The sequence below is a fragment of the Anguilla rostrata genome, chromosome 4, assembly GCF_018555375.3.
Source record: "Anguilla rostrata isolate EN2019 chromosome 4, ASM1855537v3, whole genome shotgun sequence".
In the NCBI taxonomy this organism is placed as follows: Eukaryota; Metazoa; Chordata; class Actinopteri; order Anguilliformes; family Anguillidae; genus Anguilla; species Anguilla rostrata.
In genome coordinates, this window is record NC_057936.1 from 24740206 (window position 1) to 24756962 (window position 16757).

The 16757-nt window shown below is 55.6% G+C and overlaps 1 protein-coding gene across 1 annotated transcript in view; it reads left to right on the forward strand.

The window, feature by feature from the left end:
* insrb (insulin receptor b) overlaps positions 1-16757 on the forward strand; it is a 109717-nt gene that overhangs the window by 68899 nt on the left and 24061 nt on the right. Inside the window, exon 3 of the mRNA XM_064331711.1 lies at positions 14401-14725. Coding sequence (XP_064187781.1) covers positions 14401-14725 — 325 coding nt within the window. The remainder of the gene's footprint in view (positions 1-14400; positions 14726-16757) is intronic.

The following is a 16757-nucleotide window of genomic DNA, read 5'->3' on the forward strand; positions in this document are numbered from 1 at the left end:
GGACTTCCGGCGGCCGGCGGGCCTGCTCATTTTAGGAATTGCCCCTCTTGGCTGAAACGCGTCTATTTTGGGGGACACAAAGGTTTGTTTTGAGGCCATCGCCGTGGGAGCGGAGGAAGGGGCGGGACGGCGGGCGGGACGGGACCGGCGCGGCGCGGCCGAACCGTCGCGGGGGCGGAGTGCGCGGCGAGGCGCTGACTCACTCTTTCGAGGTTTTTTGGCTCGTTTCGCTCCTCCTGGGCCCGAGCGAGACCCGCTGATGAAAGCACTTGTAACAGGACCTGAAGAATAAAAAAAAAAAACTGCCGATGTAGTGTCTCTCCCAAAAAAAAACAGAATGTGACGCGCAGTCCGCTGGCACACAGGACGCAGGAAAGAGGAGACCTGCGTACCGAGGCTGGTCCCTTACCTCAGTAAATATGATAATCACATTTCACTCGCCCTGACGCTCGCTGACCGCTTGGCCTGTTACTGTGGGGATCTAGTTCTGAGAATTAAACTCCTGGTGATCCAGTAAACTACATCCCATAAACTTTGTTACTGCAGATTAGGTTGAGGAATTCAGCCGCTGAAAGTCTTGGTTTCCCAGGGGAATTGCGGGGACGTTTGGAAAGGGAAAACGGTCCCAGCTCCCACAGAGGACTTCTGGAATGAAGTCTTATTTTTGTGGGAAAAATTGAACAATCGGCGCAAAGTGGCATTTAGGTTCGGCAAGGCCGAGCACACTGCACACGTCATGATCTGCTTCTTGGCCTGCATGCTCTCCCTCCCTCTCTCTTTCCTGCTCCCTCTCTCTCTCTCTCTCTCTGTCCTGCTCCCTCTCTTTCTCTCTCTCTCTCTCTCTCTCTCTCGCGGTCTTGCTCTCTGTCTCTCTCTCTGTATCTCTCTCTGAGTTTTTCTGCTGTGTGGTTGTAGAAAACAGGCTTTATGATAAAAATGATCCGGTTACATTTGGACGCTTTCCTCTCGTATGGATTCAGGAGATTAGTTTGCCTGTAAACAGGTTTTTGCGCAACAGCGTCCAGAGTGAAGATTGATGTCTTGTGCCAGGGAAGATTTCTATTTTTGAGCGCGCGGCGAAAGTGCGTTTCCCCCCCCCCTCCTCTTGGCTCACGAGCTTGTTTCTGGGGGGTTAGGGCCAGGGGGGGCCGGGGGTGGGGGATGGGGAAGCGGTCGTTCTTGAGGTGAAGGGAAATCATTTTGCTCCTGCGTAGCTGGTCGAAGCATCCTGCGCACTTGATGCGTCCGCCATCGGTGTGGAAATATCCGACGGCCCCGCCCCTGCCCCCCCCCACCCCTCCTGTCGCTTCACTGCTGTTTTCTGTCGCCGTTGTGTCCACTCAGCACCCCCCCCCCCCACCCCACTGCCCCCACCCCCCACCCCCCAGTGCTCCTGTGTCCCCAGGTCAGGGTGAAAAAGTGCACTGGGCAGCATTTGTTGTGGTCACTGGCGAATGGCACGAAGTCAGGTGGGCGGGAGCTGGGGGGGGAGGGCCGGAGCGCGGGGGGGGCACATTACTGAGGTGTATTGATTTTTTTTTTTCTTTTTTTTTTTTTTTAGAAGGTCTGTAATGAGATCTAGTGGCTGTGGTTTTATGGCAGAGTTGAGGAGTAAATAATTCACCGGGCTGGGGTCTGAAGAGGGGATCGGGTGGGCGGACTGCGGCCAGAGGAGGCCGGCTGACGTGTGTTTGTGTGCGTGTGGGTTTACCGTGCGCCCGTGTACCTGTGTGTGTGCGTGCGCTGGCGCGTGTGCAGGCGGGCGGGACGTGTGTGTGTGCGTCCGTGCGCTGGCGCGCGCGCGCGTGTGTGTGTGTGTGTGTGTGCGTGCGCTGGCGCGTGTGCAGGCGGGTGGGACGTGTGTGTACGCACGCTGGGGGTCAGCTGTTCTGCGTGTGATGTCAGAAACACACTTCCTGAAAAGAAATTTCCAACGAGCCAATGATAGCGTCGCGGCCTTCCCATAGCTGACAGGGAATCCAGGAAGGGCGGCTGGCGAACGGACGCTGCTCCCCCTTACTCAAACGCGTCAGCAGCGCTGCTCCCCCTTACTCAAACGCTGCTCGCCCTGCTCTTAACCCTTTAAGGTGTGAGGTCACTAATACGTGACTGGAATGTTCTTAACTCTAACGCTGATGTAACGATCGCTATTGGTAACCGAAAGCGACGGAGAAAACATTCCGAAAAACACCTGCTCTTGGAAGGGTTAACGGCTGCCTCGTCTGAGCGGGTGCGCCTGGAAGCTCATGCAAATGAAGCTGCTAGTCTTCATTATTCACTGGGCAGGTAACCGTATAAACAACCTTCACCAGCTGCGGGTTTTTGGGAAGCACCTTTTAATTTCGAGCAACAGCTGAAAGGCTGCAGCTTTCAGTGGAGGCTAATTTTCGGAGAAATCCATTTTGTCCCAGCGCCCGACTAACAGCCGGAGCTGCGGCAGGAATGGAAAACACCCAAGGCCTTTTTTTTTTTTTTTTTAAACCTTTTGTGCCCTTGTGTCAAGAGCATTCGCAAGTCACTACATGAGGGTTCACATCAGCCAGGAAGGGATCGCAAACAAATATGTTTGGAAAGGCTGGAAGTGCAGAGGCCCAGTCCAGCAGGCCCCAGCTCTTCAGTCCTCCCCTCTGTTTTAATGGGGTTCTCCAGCAACGGAGTGCCAAAGGGCTGAGGGCACACATGCACACACACACACACACACACATGCACACACACACACCCACACACACACCCACACACACACACGCACACACACACACACACACGCACACACACACACACACGCGCACACACACACACACACACACACACCCACACACACACCCACACACACACACACACACACACACGCACACACGCACACACGCGTTCGAAGCGGGGCGTCCGTCCCGAGCCAGAACCGCGCTCACGCACGACCTCGGCGAGGACCTGAACACGGGCGCTGACGCAGGCCCAGAACAACGGCCGCTTCCATTGTGCAGAACATCAAACAGACCTTTTGTTTAATTTTTTATTTTATTGTGCGGTCAGCGTGTCGTGTTTGCTGTTCTGTTGGGGTTAGAGAGCGTAATCTGTGCAGGTGCCAGCCCCCTTTTTTCTTTCTATTTTTTTGAGTGGGTGGGGGGTGCTGTTGACAGGACTAGCGCGTGCGTGCGTGGTGCGCTCTGGGATACGCGGTGGCGTAGGTGGCAGTCAGAGGGCGTGAGTCACCGCTGGGGCGGATGAAGACGTTGCCGTGAATAACCCCAGAGGCAGGTGTAGGACCAGGAAGCGGCTGCCAGATCGCAGGTGATTCACAGCCTCTCTCTGGGAAGCGGTAATTAAATCATCATCTGGGCTCGGAACGTTCCGGGCTCTGCGTGCGGGCGGCTTGTTTGTTCTGCGCGTACGTGCTGCTCCTAATCAGTTTTTGTATCGAGCCAGAGGCACGGGACAAAGACCTGGCGTCCAACCGTGGGCGGAGAGGAGCGGGGTGTTCGCCCCGCTCCGGCCCTCCCTCCCTCCCCCTGCCCCCCCTCCCTCCCTCCCCCTGCCCCCTTCCTCCGGGGGGGGGGAGGCGGGTTGCCAGATCGCCTTTAGAAAGCGTCGTGTTTGGAATCCACCGCTCTGTCGCCCCTCGCTTCCTACACCTTCGCTACGCCAGCGGCGGGTGATACGGCCCCTGAACGGTCCTGGCAGCGCCTCGTACGCCCTGGCGCGAGAGGGGCCTGCCTCATCTGTCCGTCCGGCCGGCCGTCCGTCCGTCCACGGAGCCCCTAAAATGGTAAGAGATATTAGGAAGCTCCCTGCCCTGCCCATATCCAGAGCGGGGGCAGAAGCGCTGGGAGTCGCTTCTGGGGCCCCTCGGACGTGCGTCAGTGCGATACCACTATATTTATCACTGCCGCTGACATTCGCTTACCAAACCGATCCAGATTAATCATAACACTGAACCACAGAGAACTGTCCTCTGGGTTTTAATAATGGGGTTAGAACTTGATTACAGCGCTGCCTTACTCCATGTGTACTGTGTGTGTGTGCCTGTTTGTGTGTGTGTGCGCGTGTGTGTATTTTTAACTCACTTCAGAGGACGTGCATGTTCACAGGCACCTTCTGAAGCTCTGATTGGTCGGATGGAGCACCTATGTGGCCTGCAGTCACAGCTTTTCACTTAGCGTTGCTGTTGTTGTCGCGTCCTTACTCCCCTAACCAAACAGGAGCGGTCCCAGCGGTGGCTGCGAATGTAAATATGTAGGCTAAGCAGTGGCATGTGCTTTAGGCGTGACGTGAAATGGTTCAGAAAGACGTTGCTCAACCCAGGCAGCGAGAACAAGTTTTAGAAAATTGTTTGCGTAGCCCCTGCGACTTTAACAGACTGCGAGGGCGCAGACAACGAATCCCTGTGTTTAAAATAAATAAATAAATGAAATTGCCGTGCGCAGGGCTGCCGGGTGGTTCACTCCGTGAAAGTGTCGCTGGCAGCACAGGAGTGAGCACGGTGGTCTTAGATTGAATCCGGCCCGTACCAGTGCCGACTGTGGCCAGCAGTCCTGCAGGGGCAGCGCGCAGTTGGCTTTGCATGGGAGGGACCTAGTCGGTGGGGTACAGCAGTGGGGTATCACTCAAGTGACCCGTTAGCTGTCCAGGCACCTGTAGCTGCGCACGCGTATGATTGGGCCTCCTCCACCCCCACACTGCGCCTGCTCAGCTTGTGGCTGCAGTGTGAAGAGAAGCAGCTGACTGGCTCACTCCCCTGAGCCAGCAGCTGGGGGCGTATGTTAGCACGCTTGTACGTACTTCGCGAATCGGACGTTCCAAATTGGGGTGGGATTGGAGATGCCAAATAATTTTTATTGGTCCTGTTTCAGAAGAGTTTAGGGCCACTGGGTTGCTTCTGTGACCACTGCCAAGGCAAGTTACTGGAGTGAGTGAGGGGGGGGAGAACATGCCCTCGCTGTGTGGCACCCAAACGCCGGGCTTCGCCAGGCTTTGTCTCCTGAGGGAGCTGCGGGTGGGCGGGTCTGGAGCGAGGAGCCGGGTCGCGGGCGTCCGCCGGCGCAGATAAAGGAGAAATCCTGGTAATTAAAACCAACTTTTGCGCGGCTGGCCCGGCTTCTGGAACGCCATGAAACGGGCACGGAACCGAGAAGACTATGGGCCATTGTATCGCCGGTGTTATTATTGACGCGGCCGCGACACGCTGTTCGCCCTAATCCCTTTAATTTACTGTGCTTTAGCGCGCGCTTTGTGCGCTGAGCCGCCCTGCGGATCAGAGAGGGGTTCACGCCGAGCGCGCTCAGAGCGAGCCGCTTCTGCAACCAGTCTGAGCAAGTCCTGGGCCTGCCGCTGGGCCTGGGCGCCTCTGCAGGGATCCATAACCAGGGCCAGGGCACACACACCTGCACACACACACACACACACACACACACACACACACACACACACACACACACACCGCACACACACACACACACACCTCACTGCACACACACACACACACACACACACACACACACACACCTCACTGCACACACACACACACACACACACACACCTGCACACGCCGCACACACACACACACACACCTGCACACACACACACACACGACACACACACACACACACACACACACACACACACACACACACACACACCTGCACACACACACACACACACTGCACACACACACACACATACACACACACACACCTGCACACCATACACACACACACACACCTGCACACACACACACACACACACTGCACACACACCACATAACACACACACCACACCACAACCACACCACCAACACACACACACACACACACACACACACACACCTGCACACGCGCATACACACACACACACACCTGCACACGCGCATACACACACACACACACCTGCACACACACACACACACACACACACACCTACGCATACACACGCGTATACACACACACACACACACCTACACACACACACACACACACACACACACACCTGCACACACACACACACACCACGCATACACACGCTATACACACACACACACACACCTGCACACGCGCATACACACACACACACACCTGCACACACACACACACACACTCACATGCGCGCACACACACACACACACACACACACACCTCTGCACACACGCGTACACACACACCCACACCAGCACACACGCATACACACACACACACCTGCACACACAACACACACACACACACACACACACACACACTGCACACACACACACACACCTACGCATACACACACGTATACACACACACATGCGTGCACACACACCTACACACACACACAGATATATACACACATACACCAGATTCACACACACGCGCGTGCACACACACGTGCACACACACTCGCAGATATACACGCGTACACACACACACACACACACATGTGCGCGTGCGCACACACGTGCACACACACTCACAGATATACACACACACCTGCACACACACACACACACACACACACACACACACACACACCTGCATACACACACACACACACACATGCGCGCACACACCTACAGACACACACACGCATATATACACACACACATGGATATATACACACACGCATGTACACACATACGCGCGTGCGCACACACACACGTGCACACACACTCACAGATATACACACACGCACACCTACTCACATGCATATACACACACACACACACATACCCCCACACACACACCCACATGCATGGGTAGGCCATAGACACACACACACACACACACACACACAGAGCTCTCATAAACTGTGGCCCCTGAGCCTAGGGAAATGGTGCACCTGACTGTCGGGTGTTTTTCTTTTTTCCTTTTTAAGAGCCCGTATGGAGGGGGACATTTTAGCTGCCTGTCCGAGAGTAAGCGGAGGAGCGTGAGTCATGCCGATCGCTCAGCGATACCGCGCGCCGTCTGAAACTCTAGAAGTGGGCCTCAGCCTTCCCCTCCGAACGCCGTCATCATCAGCACCGTGTCAGAACTCGCGGTGATGTCATGGCCAGTGCCCGGAGGCCTCTGTCTTGCCACCGTGGAGCTCGTTCTTGCCGCTGTTGTAGAGGTGGAAATAAAAACCCCTAACGCTGACGTAACAAGGTGCTCTTAGGGTTCTGCTGCCGGTCAACGGTCACGTAGTCCGGGTAACCTCCGCAGATTCGCCATTGGGCCGCTCGGTGCTTTTATTTTCCGCCATCGCCAGTAACGGCCGTCACAGCGAGGCGAGCGTCAGAGCCGTGCAGAGATTCGGAGCCCAACGCGTGCGACCGGACACGCGTGTGCCGGTGTTCCTTTTATATCCGTGTAATCCCTGCATTTTATATGAATGTATGAGAATGCTATTTAATGTATTTTAATGTCATTTAGTTTTTATCATGGGATGTGTTATGTACAGTAATGTCAGGTGTGGACCCCAGGAAGACCAGCTGATTGCCACGGCGTCAGCTAATGGGGTCCTTTAAATAAACAAATGAACTGTAACGTGTTTGCGTGTGCGTGACTGAGAGTAGCGTGTGCCCGGTACATGCGTGTGCGCGCCCGTCTGAGCGTGTTTGCGTGCTGCTCGACGCCCCTGCCAGTCTTACGCAGTTCGATCGCTGCGGCGTCGAGCAGCCGCCCGTGCCGCGACCCGACTTCCCCGCTGTAGACGGCAGACGCGGGGGTTAGCGCTTAGCAGGGGTGTCCCCGCACCCCCGCGACGCGTCCGCGCCCGCCCCCCCCCCCTACAGCGGCCCGCTCCAGCCCCCCCCCCCTACAGCGGCCCGCTCCAGGCTGTCACTCAGCGCGGGCGGGCCGTGCCGGGCCTCTCCCCGGATCCTCACATAATCCAATGGCGTTAGCGTGAATAATCTTTACGCATCCCAGCTGCTAGCGGCGGCTCTGCCCGTGCGGCGGCTTCATCCGATGAGAACCCTCCTAAAAAGGCCGGGCCCTCTGCTCTCTGCTCCGACGCGTCCTCGGCTCCCCCTCCGCCCGCTGCGGAAGCCTCCGGAAGTCTGCGGGGCGAGGCGAGGCGCAGGTTCCCCACGGCAGAAAGGGTTCCCTCGCCGCGAGGCTGCTAGGATTTTGAGTTTGGCCTTTTCTGTCCGCTCCAGGCTCGGTATTATCTTTATCTGTGGGGTGGAGGTGGCAGCGGCGGCGGTGGCTGTTGCTGTCGCCGCTGTTGTTGCCCGGGGCAACAGAAGGCCTTGAGAGCGTCTTGTTGCATTGTTTTTGTCACACTTATCAGCTCTGTCGTAGGGGGCCGTGTAAACAGACCGTTGTTGTCTGTTTCTGTGGAGGGATACGTGTCTGTGGAGGGACTCGTTTCTGTGGAAGGATACGTGGCTGTGGAGGGACTCGTTTCTGTGGAGGGATACGTGTCTGTGGAGGGATACGTGTCTGTGGAGGGACTCGTTTCTGTGGAGGGATACGTGTCTGTGGAGGGACTCGTGTCTGTGGAGGGATACGTGTCTGTGGAGGGATACGTGGCTGTGGAGGGATACGTGTCTGTGGAGGGACTCGTTTCTGTGGAGGGATACGTGTCTGTGGAGGGACTCGTTTCTGTGGAGGGATACGTGTCCAGGCTGTACCCTTCCACAGGGGAATAGTGAGGTGTTCTCGGGTCACGCGGTCTAGTCACACTGCCGTTGGTTTGGCTGGCCCGCCGTTCTCTGCCCCTCAGAGGCAGCGAGGCTCCGTCGGCCAGCCCCGCCGCGGCAGGTGCGCGTGCTCATTCGCCCGCTCTGGTGTGTCTGCCCGCCCGTGCCTGTGTGCGTGTTTACCTGAGCGTACGTGTGTGTACGTGTGCGTGCGTTTCTGCCCGAGTGTACGTGTGTGTGTGTGTGTGTGTGTGTGTGTGTGTGTGTGTGTGTGTGTGTGTGCATGCGTGTGTGTATGTGTGTGCGTGCGTGTATGTGTGTGTACGTGCTCCTGTGTGTTTGCGTGCGTGTCGAGGACGCGGAAGACGCCTGGGTTTCTGTCAGACGTAGTGCCTTCGGGGTGAAATACGACTTTGCTATTGTAAGCCAATCGGAACAATGTCCACTTCAGCGTTACTGACGCAGGCTCTGGGGAGGGGGGGAGGAGGTTGTGTTGTGGTGAATACCAGGAAGTCCGCCTCCCCCCCTCCACACCCTCGTACCTGCAGTGACGCTGTAGCCTGACGGGAGGCCACGGCTTCGGAAGCGAGCGGCGTGGAGCGCGAGACCGCCGCCGAGCGTAGACAGAGCGCCCGCCTTTGATGAAGCGGCGCTCAGCTCGCGGTCGGGTCGGGGGGAGTGGGTGGGGGGGGGGGGCGGAGTACTGCGGTCGTCCTGCGTGAAGTTCCCTGGACGCTGCGCTTGTCTGAGCAGGTGTGGCCGGCGCCCCGGACCACAATAACGGGCACGAATGAGTGGAAAGTGGGAGTTGCAGTTTCCTGGGCGGGGAATGGGGGGGGGGCGGTGCAGAGATAAATATTAGCGGAGGACTCTTGGTGGGGACGAACGGGAGCAGGCGCCCCGGTGAGGCTGCGTCGCCAAGCATGCGGCGTGTCTGGACGGGCGGATCCTCCGCTCTCTCTCTCTGTCGCTCTCTCTCTCCCTCTCTCTCCGTTTCTCTCTCGTCTCTCTCCCTCTGTCTCCCCCGTCTCTTTCTCTCTCTCTCGCCCCCCCGCTCTCTCTCTGTCTGTCTCTCCCCCCCGCTCTCTCTGTCTCTCTTCCTCCCTCTCTCTGTCTCTCCCCCTCTCTCTCTCTAGCTCGTGCCTGTCCTCATGTAGTCCTGCAGCCTGCTGCCGCTGCTGCCTCTCGGGTTGCGAAGGGTTAACGCTGGGCGGCTTTCTCGCTGAGATGGAAGAGGCCGCTGAATGGCTGCCTTCCACAGCGAGAAACACATTGGTTAAGGGTGAGGGCGGATCATGGGTCTGCGCTGTGCTCTGGCATGGACTCTCCCACAGGGGGGATCCGGAGTCACTGTGAGAGCGTGGCCACACTGTGTACGTATAGCTTTGCCTGGAGGGAGAGAGGGAGGGAGGGAGGGAGGAGAGAGAGAGAGAGAGGGAGGCACATTGCATTTTCTAAGTGTGCTTTGGGCAGGGGGGTGGGTTAGGGAGGGGAAAACATCAGACTGCTCACGCAGACCCTTATTTTCGACACGCAGTCCACGGATATCGCTTCGTTTTTTAGTGTCTTGCCAATTTGCTCCTTCCACATTTGTTTTTTTTTTACATTTTTTTATTTTTGTTTTGTTTTTTCTCTCTCTGTCCCTCTCTTCCATTTTCTTTAGCCTCCCCCCACCCCTCTGTACACATCCCCCTCCACTCCCCAACCGAACCCCCCCTCCCCCGCCCCCTGTCTGTCCCTGCCAATTTCAGACAGGCAGTGTGATGGCCGTCCCCTGCCTGCTGAAAGGGAGAGGGCTCTGTGTTGTTTTGCTCCTGCGAGGCTGACCCCGCGTCACATGACGCAGGGGCTTTATGACACCAGCGAAGTCGAGCAGATCTGTCCGTGAACTGTGTGAGGTCTCTGCAGTTAGGAAGCCCAGTGCCTCCCCATCCTCACAGTTCTGTTTATATATATATTTTTTTAAAAATGTATTTACTGTTGAAACGTATTCAAACTTCACATATATACAATATTTACGCATGCACACACTTCTCATTCATCATTTTATATATATATATATATATATATATATATATATATATATATGTATAATATGCAGTATGTAATGTATATATCGATGTGTATATACATCAAACCTGTCATATTAATACCTCTATATATACATGCATAATATTATGTAATGATATATGTAATGATGTGCACTTCTCTCTGTTGAAAGCTGTTCTGTCTGAAGGGCTTTTTTTTTTGGTTATGGATGATTTCTATTTTTCCTGACCTAGTTCCTGACTGGGTTCGGCTCTCTGATCAGCGTTCTCATCCGCACGCGCGGCATAGAGAGCTCAGCCGTCGTTCGGAAATGTTTTAGCGAGAGCATCAGAAAACAAAAGCTCGGGGGCTTTTCTCCCCCCCCCCCCCCCTCGAAGCCACGTTGCCATTTAGGAAATGAAACGCATTCTTGGAACGGCTCCGTCTGCGCAGGAATCGTTAGTATTCATGATTTACGCGCTCAGGATGTAACCCTGTTGCCCCGTCCGGACTCGGCGAGCCGCCGGTCGCAGGTTCTCTTCCTAAACCGGTGCTGGCCGGCGCGGCGCTGTCCGTACGCCTGTATCGCGCATTTACGTCCAGGAAACAGAATCGGTGGCGTGGCGCGCTGTTGCGATGTGGCTGCGCGGTTGGCGGCTGGTTAGCGATGTAGCGCGCTGGTTAGCGCGAGGCGCTGGTTAGCGATGTGGCTGCGCGCTGGTTAGCGCTGTGGAGGGGGCGCTGGTTAGCGATGTGGCAGCGCGCTGGTTAGCGCTGTGGAGGGGGCGCTGGTTAGCGATGTGGCAGCGCGCTGGTTGGCGATGTGGCGGCGCTGGTTGCGCTGTGGCGGGCGGCGTGTAGCGTGCTGGTGCGCGGGCGCTGGTTAGCGATGTGGCTGCGCGCTGGTTAGCGATGTGGCTGCGTGCTGGTTAGCGATGTGGCGGCGCGCTGGTTAGCGATGTGGCTGCGCGCTGGTTAGCGATGTGGCGGTGCGCTGGTTAGCGCTGATTAGCGATGTGGCGGACAGAACCGTACTTTAGCGGTCCGGTCTTCCCTCGTGACGGGCGGCTGTACGTGATGAGGTGGAGAGGGGAAGGAGGAGCGGGCGCAGGTCCTTAACCTCGGGCGTCTCCATCACAGTGTGGGTGACCGCCTGCCCGGCGGAGATGAAGCCATTATGACGCTCTGACACTCTGTTACACACTGTGCTGGTGTGTGTGTCTGTCTGTCTGTCTGTCTGTATGAGTGTGTGAAAGTGTGTGTCTGTGTGCATGCATATGTGTGTCTGAGAGTGTGTGTATACGCGTATGTGTGTGTGTATGCGTGTGTGAGTGTGTGTCTGTGTTGAGCAGAAAGCAGTGTTTTCCCTCCCGTTCAGACCTCTCCTTTTCACTGCTCTGGAGGGAAATGGCACTTGCCCTTGCTCTGGGATGAGCTAATCTGGTCGTGGGCTTCAGAGAATACTCCCTGCATTTACTCCCCAAACACCTGAAGGCTGCCAGGGAGGCTTAGCTCTCATAGCAGACAGAGAGTCCCAGTGTGTCCTGTGGCCAGGCAGTCTGCTGCACCAGGCAGTCTGCTGCGCCCAGCGGCTGGGCCGTCCTAGCCGCTCTTATCTGCAGGGTTTGTTTACTAGCTCCTTGCTGCGGTTTATTTTTAACGCCCTTCGCCCAACGGGGCCTGCGCATGCAAATGAGGTCGCGCCGCCAGAGAGGGAGAGAGAAGGGGGCCGGCCGCGCCGCGCGGTCGCCACGGCGACTCCTCTCGCCCCGGAGTCCGCGGCGGCGTTGGGCACGCCTCGGAATCGGCGACGATCTCTGCTCTCTCTTCTCGGACACCGCTCGCCGCCGTGGACGGGACGCGGCTGGCCTTCGCTGCTCTTTACCGAACGAGGCAGACTCTAATTAGGCACCCCCCTCTGTGTTTGAGTGTGTTGGGTGTGGGTGTGCGTGTGCGTGTACGTACGCATTGTTTTCCTTCTGGCGCAGTAAAAGACAGCCCATAAAATCCGATCTCTCTGGGGCTGGGAGGAGATGGCCGCAGTCAGAGGATCTTCTGTGGGCAAACAGAGAGGGCTCGCTGAGACCCGGTTACCCACCGGCCAGACCTGCTGAACTCTGCTCCTGTTTGCTCTGCTTCTACCTTCAGCCTGCGTGTGTGTGTGTGCGTGCGTGCGTGTGTGTGTGTGTGTGTGTGTGTTGTGTCTGGCTGTGCAGCGAGAGTTGTGGCGTGCCTACAGTGAGGTGTTGTGTGTGTGTGTGTGTGTAGTGTGTGTGTGTGTAGAGAGGGGTGTGTGTGTGTGTGTGTTGTGTGTGGTAGATGTGTGTGTGGTGTAGTGTGTGTGTGTGTGTGTGAGAGAGAGAGGGTTAGTGTGTGTGTGTGTGTGTGTGTGTGTGTGTGTAGCTGCGGCTCGTCTCTGTACCGTGTGCCCACAGCGCTGGGGGAAGGGACGGGGACTGAGGCCTGCTCTCTTCTCCTCTAATGTTTTTGCGGGGCTTTAAGGTCCTGGCTAATTAAAAAGTAAAATAAATCTGCAACCAGCAAAGCCTCCAGTCAGCAGCCTCTGTGGTGCTTGTCCATTTTTGGGTCTTTCAAAAAATAAAACAAAAGTTGTGCTGTGTTTAGGTTGGACCAAGCTCTGTGGCAATCTCCAAACTCTCGGGAGGCTTTTCCTCCGACTCTGCCTCCATCCCTACTGTTCTCTCTCTCTCTCTCTTTTTATATATATCTCTCTCTTTTCCCTCAGTCCATAATCTCGCCAGCATGGTCCCCTCTCCGCTGAGTCCTCCCAGTATCTGTGCCGCTGATGGTGCAGTTAGAGGGAGCTGGAGTCAGCTTCAGTAGCTGTGCTGGTGCAGTTACAGAGGGAGCTGGAGTCAGCTTCAGTATCTGTGCTGGTGCAGTTAGAGGGAGCTGGAGTCAGCTTCAGTAGCTGTGCTGGTGCAGTTACAGAGGGAGCTGGAGTCAGCTTCAGTATCTGTGCTGGTGCAGTTAGAGGGAGCTGGAGTCAGCTTCAGTAGCTGTGCTGGTGCAGTTAGAGGGAGCTGGAGTCAGCTTCAGTAGCTGTGCTGGTGCAGTTGGAGGGAGCTGGAGTCAGCTTCAGTAGCTGTGCTGGTGCAGTTAGAGGGAGCTGGAGTCAGCTTCAGTAGCTGTGCTGGTGCAGTTAGAGGGGGCTGGAGTCAGCTTCAGTAGCTGTGCTTGTGCAGTTAGAGGGAGCTGGAGTCAGCTTCAGTAGCTGTGCTGGTGCAGTTAGAGGGAGCTGGAGTCAGCTTCAGTAGCTGTGCTGGTGCAGTTAGAGGGAGCTGGAGTCAGCTTCAGTAGCTGTGCTTGTGCAGTTAGAGGGGGCTGGAGTCAGCTTCAGTAGCTGTGCTGGTGCAGTTAGAGGGAGCTGGATTCAGCTTCAGTAGCTGCTCGGGTTACCAGTGATCTGTCAGGCAGAGAAAACCTGCGGAATCTGAATGAGCACTTTGGGATGCCTCTCGCCGACAGAAAAACCAGCCTATTTTCATTAACACCAGACACCAGACAACTGCCATGTTTTATTTTATTTACTCCACTGTCTCATCAGATATTATAAAACCTGGACAGGCCCTGCCTGAATTTACTTTGTTGTCTGACTACGTGTTTGGAATACAGACGAAAGTCTGGGTTTGTGTTTGAGACGGACGGCTGTCTGCAGCGTTCTGTGTCAGTGAATGTGGTCGCTCAAGCCTCTCTCTCTCTCTCTCTCTCTCTCTCTCCCTCTCTCTCTCTCTCTCTCTCTCTCTCTCCCTCAGTGTGCCAGTCCTCATGCAAACACCGCGCCTGCACCAAGGACAACCGCTGCTGCCACGACCAGTGCCTGGGGGGGTGCACGGACCCGTCCTCCCCCAGCAAGTGCGTGGCCTGCCGCAACCTGATGTACCAGGGCACGTGCGTGGACAGGTGCCCGCCGGGTCACTACACCTTCAAGGGCTGGCGCTGCGTCAGCTTCGGCTTCTGCCAGCAGCTGCACAACCAGTGCAAGCAGAGCAAGAGCAGCGACTGCCAGGAGTACGTGATCCACAACGGCGCCTGCATCCCAGAGTGCCCTTCCGGATACACCACCATGAACTCTACCACGTGAGTGACCGGAGCCCCTCCCCCTCCCTCCTGTGACATCACAATGAGACGGCCTGCTTCCTCCATTGTGGCTTGGCTGCCACATCACCTGTGTTGTACCATAGATATTTTAGGCCTGCCAGATACTCATCTCTGTATTTTTTTCCCCCTCAAAAGACAGTGGGCCTTCCCTCCAATGTGTATTATTATTTTTTAATTAGCTTTTTTGAGGTTGATGGAAAGCAGAGAAGGGACCACAGCTGAGAAAGAAAGTGCCGTGGAGGGGGATGGAACCCCCGCCCGCGTGGGGGGTGAGGGGGGGGGGGGGGTTGAGGGTGGGGGTGAGGCAGCGAGTGGCACACAGCCGAGAGCTGGCTGCCCTACGCACTGCGGCACGTGTCTCCCCAGCTCCGTACCCCTCCCGCTGAAACGGTCCCATTTGGGGCACCTTGTAAAAATCAGTTAAGGGCCGTGACCGAGAACAGCACTGTGACGGTGGACATTCTGCACCGTCATTGAGCTCCAGTGCCGCACGCCAGCCGGGTGTCTGGAGAAGATGTAGGATCTGCGTGGTGATGTGCTAAGTGAGCAGCTCTGCTGCAGCACAGTTCCCAGGCAGAACACCCAGGAGCTAATTCCACCTTTAGAAGATTACATTGTGTGCAGTTGTGACAGAGGCATGTTTAGAATGTGTAATGACAGACGTGTGCATATGTTTCAGAAGTAGCGTTGGAGTGTACATACCTGAATTAATGAGACAACTTCCCCTTGAAGTTTTACATTGTTGGCTTTATGTTGTGGAATTGTATTTAGGGTTGTACAAGGGCCCAGCCACACGAAACCAAATCAAAGATAATTTTTCTGAATCTTGAGATTCAGCTTCAATTTGTGGAGGAAAAAAAGCCAACTATGTAAAGAAGTGTTGGTGCTCTCCCTTTTTTTCCCCAGACATGTCTCAACGTGACTATTTAATGGGGTAAATTTCAGAACAGGCATTGCAACTGTTGTTGGCAAAATACCACATGCATTCTTTAGTAAACAGCAGGACACGCATCACAGAAGACTCGACTCTGATTGGCTGGTTTCAAGCGCCAACACAGCGTCTCCAGGTTTCCATTGACGGCATGCTGAAGTTATGACAACACGGGCGTAGTCAGAAGGGGGGGGTGCTTTTGTGGGCTGGGCAATAAACAGTAGTGATAATTATCAAATGTTTTCTGAACGCAGTGACAGTAACCGCCATCCAGCTTATCTGGTTACTTTTCTTTCTTTTTTTTTTGCTACCACTACGGGATAGCAAATCTCCAAACTTCAGAGGCCAGGTGCAGAGCTTCCACTTGTTGCACTGGGACACAAAAACATGTTGCTTGCCCCCCCCCGCCCCGCCCCCCTTCCCCCCCCTCAAGAAAGCGGGTGTCTGAGCTCCGATGGGGACTGGGGACATCCGTCTGTTCAGATAAAGACACGTCTCTGTTTACGTGCTGTAGGGACAAGTCTCCTGTTCACACAGGGACGTCACTGTCCGGATAGGGACTTGCGTAAATAGATCCATTTAGAGTCAAAACACCCTCCCCCCTCCCCCCTCCCCCTCCCCCTCCGTCTCTGGCCTGGTGTGTCAGATGGAATGCCGGAATGCTGCTGAATTCCTTGGTGTGTCTGTCCAGGGTGTTGGAATTATCTCTGACTTTGTGCAGGGTTTTTATTATTTTTTTTTTCTCAGTGGTCTGCATTGTGACCAGTTCCCCCGAGTACATCAGCTCGTCTGGAACATTGTTCCTTAAAAAAAATAATACACTTATTTATTTGTATTCATAAGATTCGTTGTACGAGTCACTGCTGTGCCGACACATGCGCTCTGACTGGCCTCTGAACCAATCAGCATGCGATGTTCCACACTGCTGGCTGCACAGTTCTGCTGGAAATGCCACCAAGCGGAGGGGAAGTATACAACCTATACAACGCGCTGAAAACAGCTGGCAGCCCGTGGATGCTTGGCCAGCTATTGGGCCGCGTTAATGTGCCAGTGAGCCCAGAAACTCTGGCCAACTTGCAC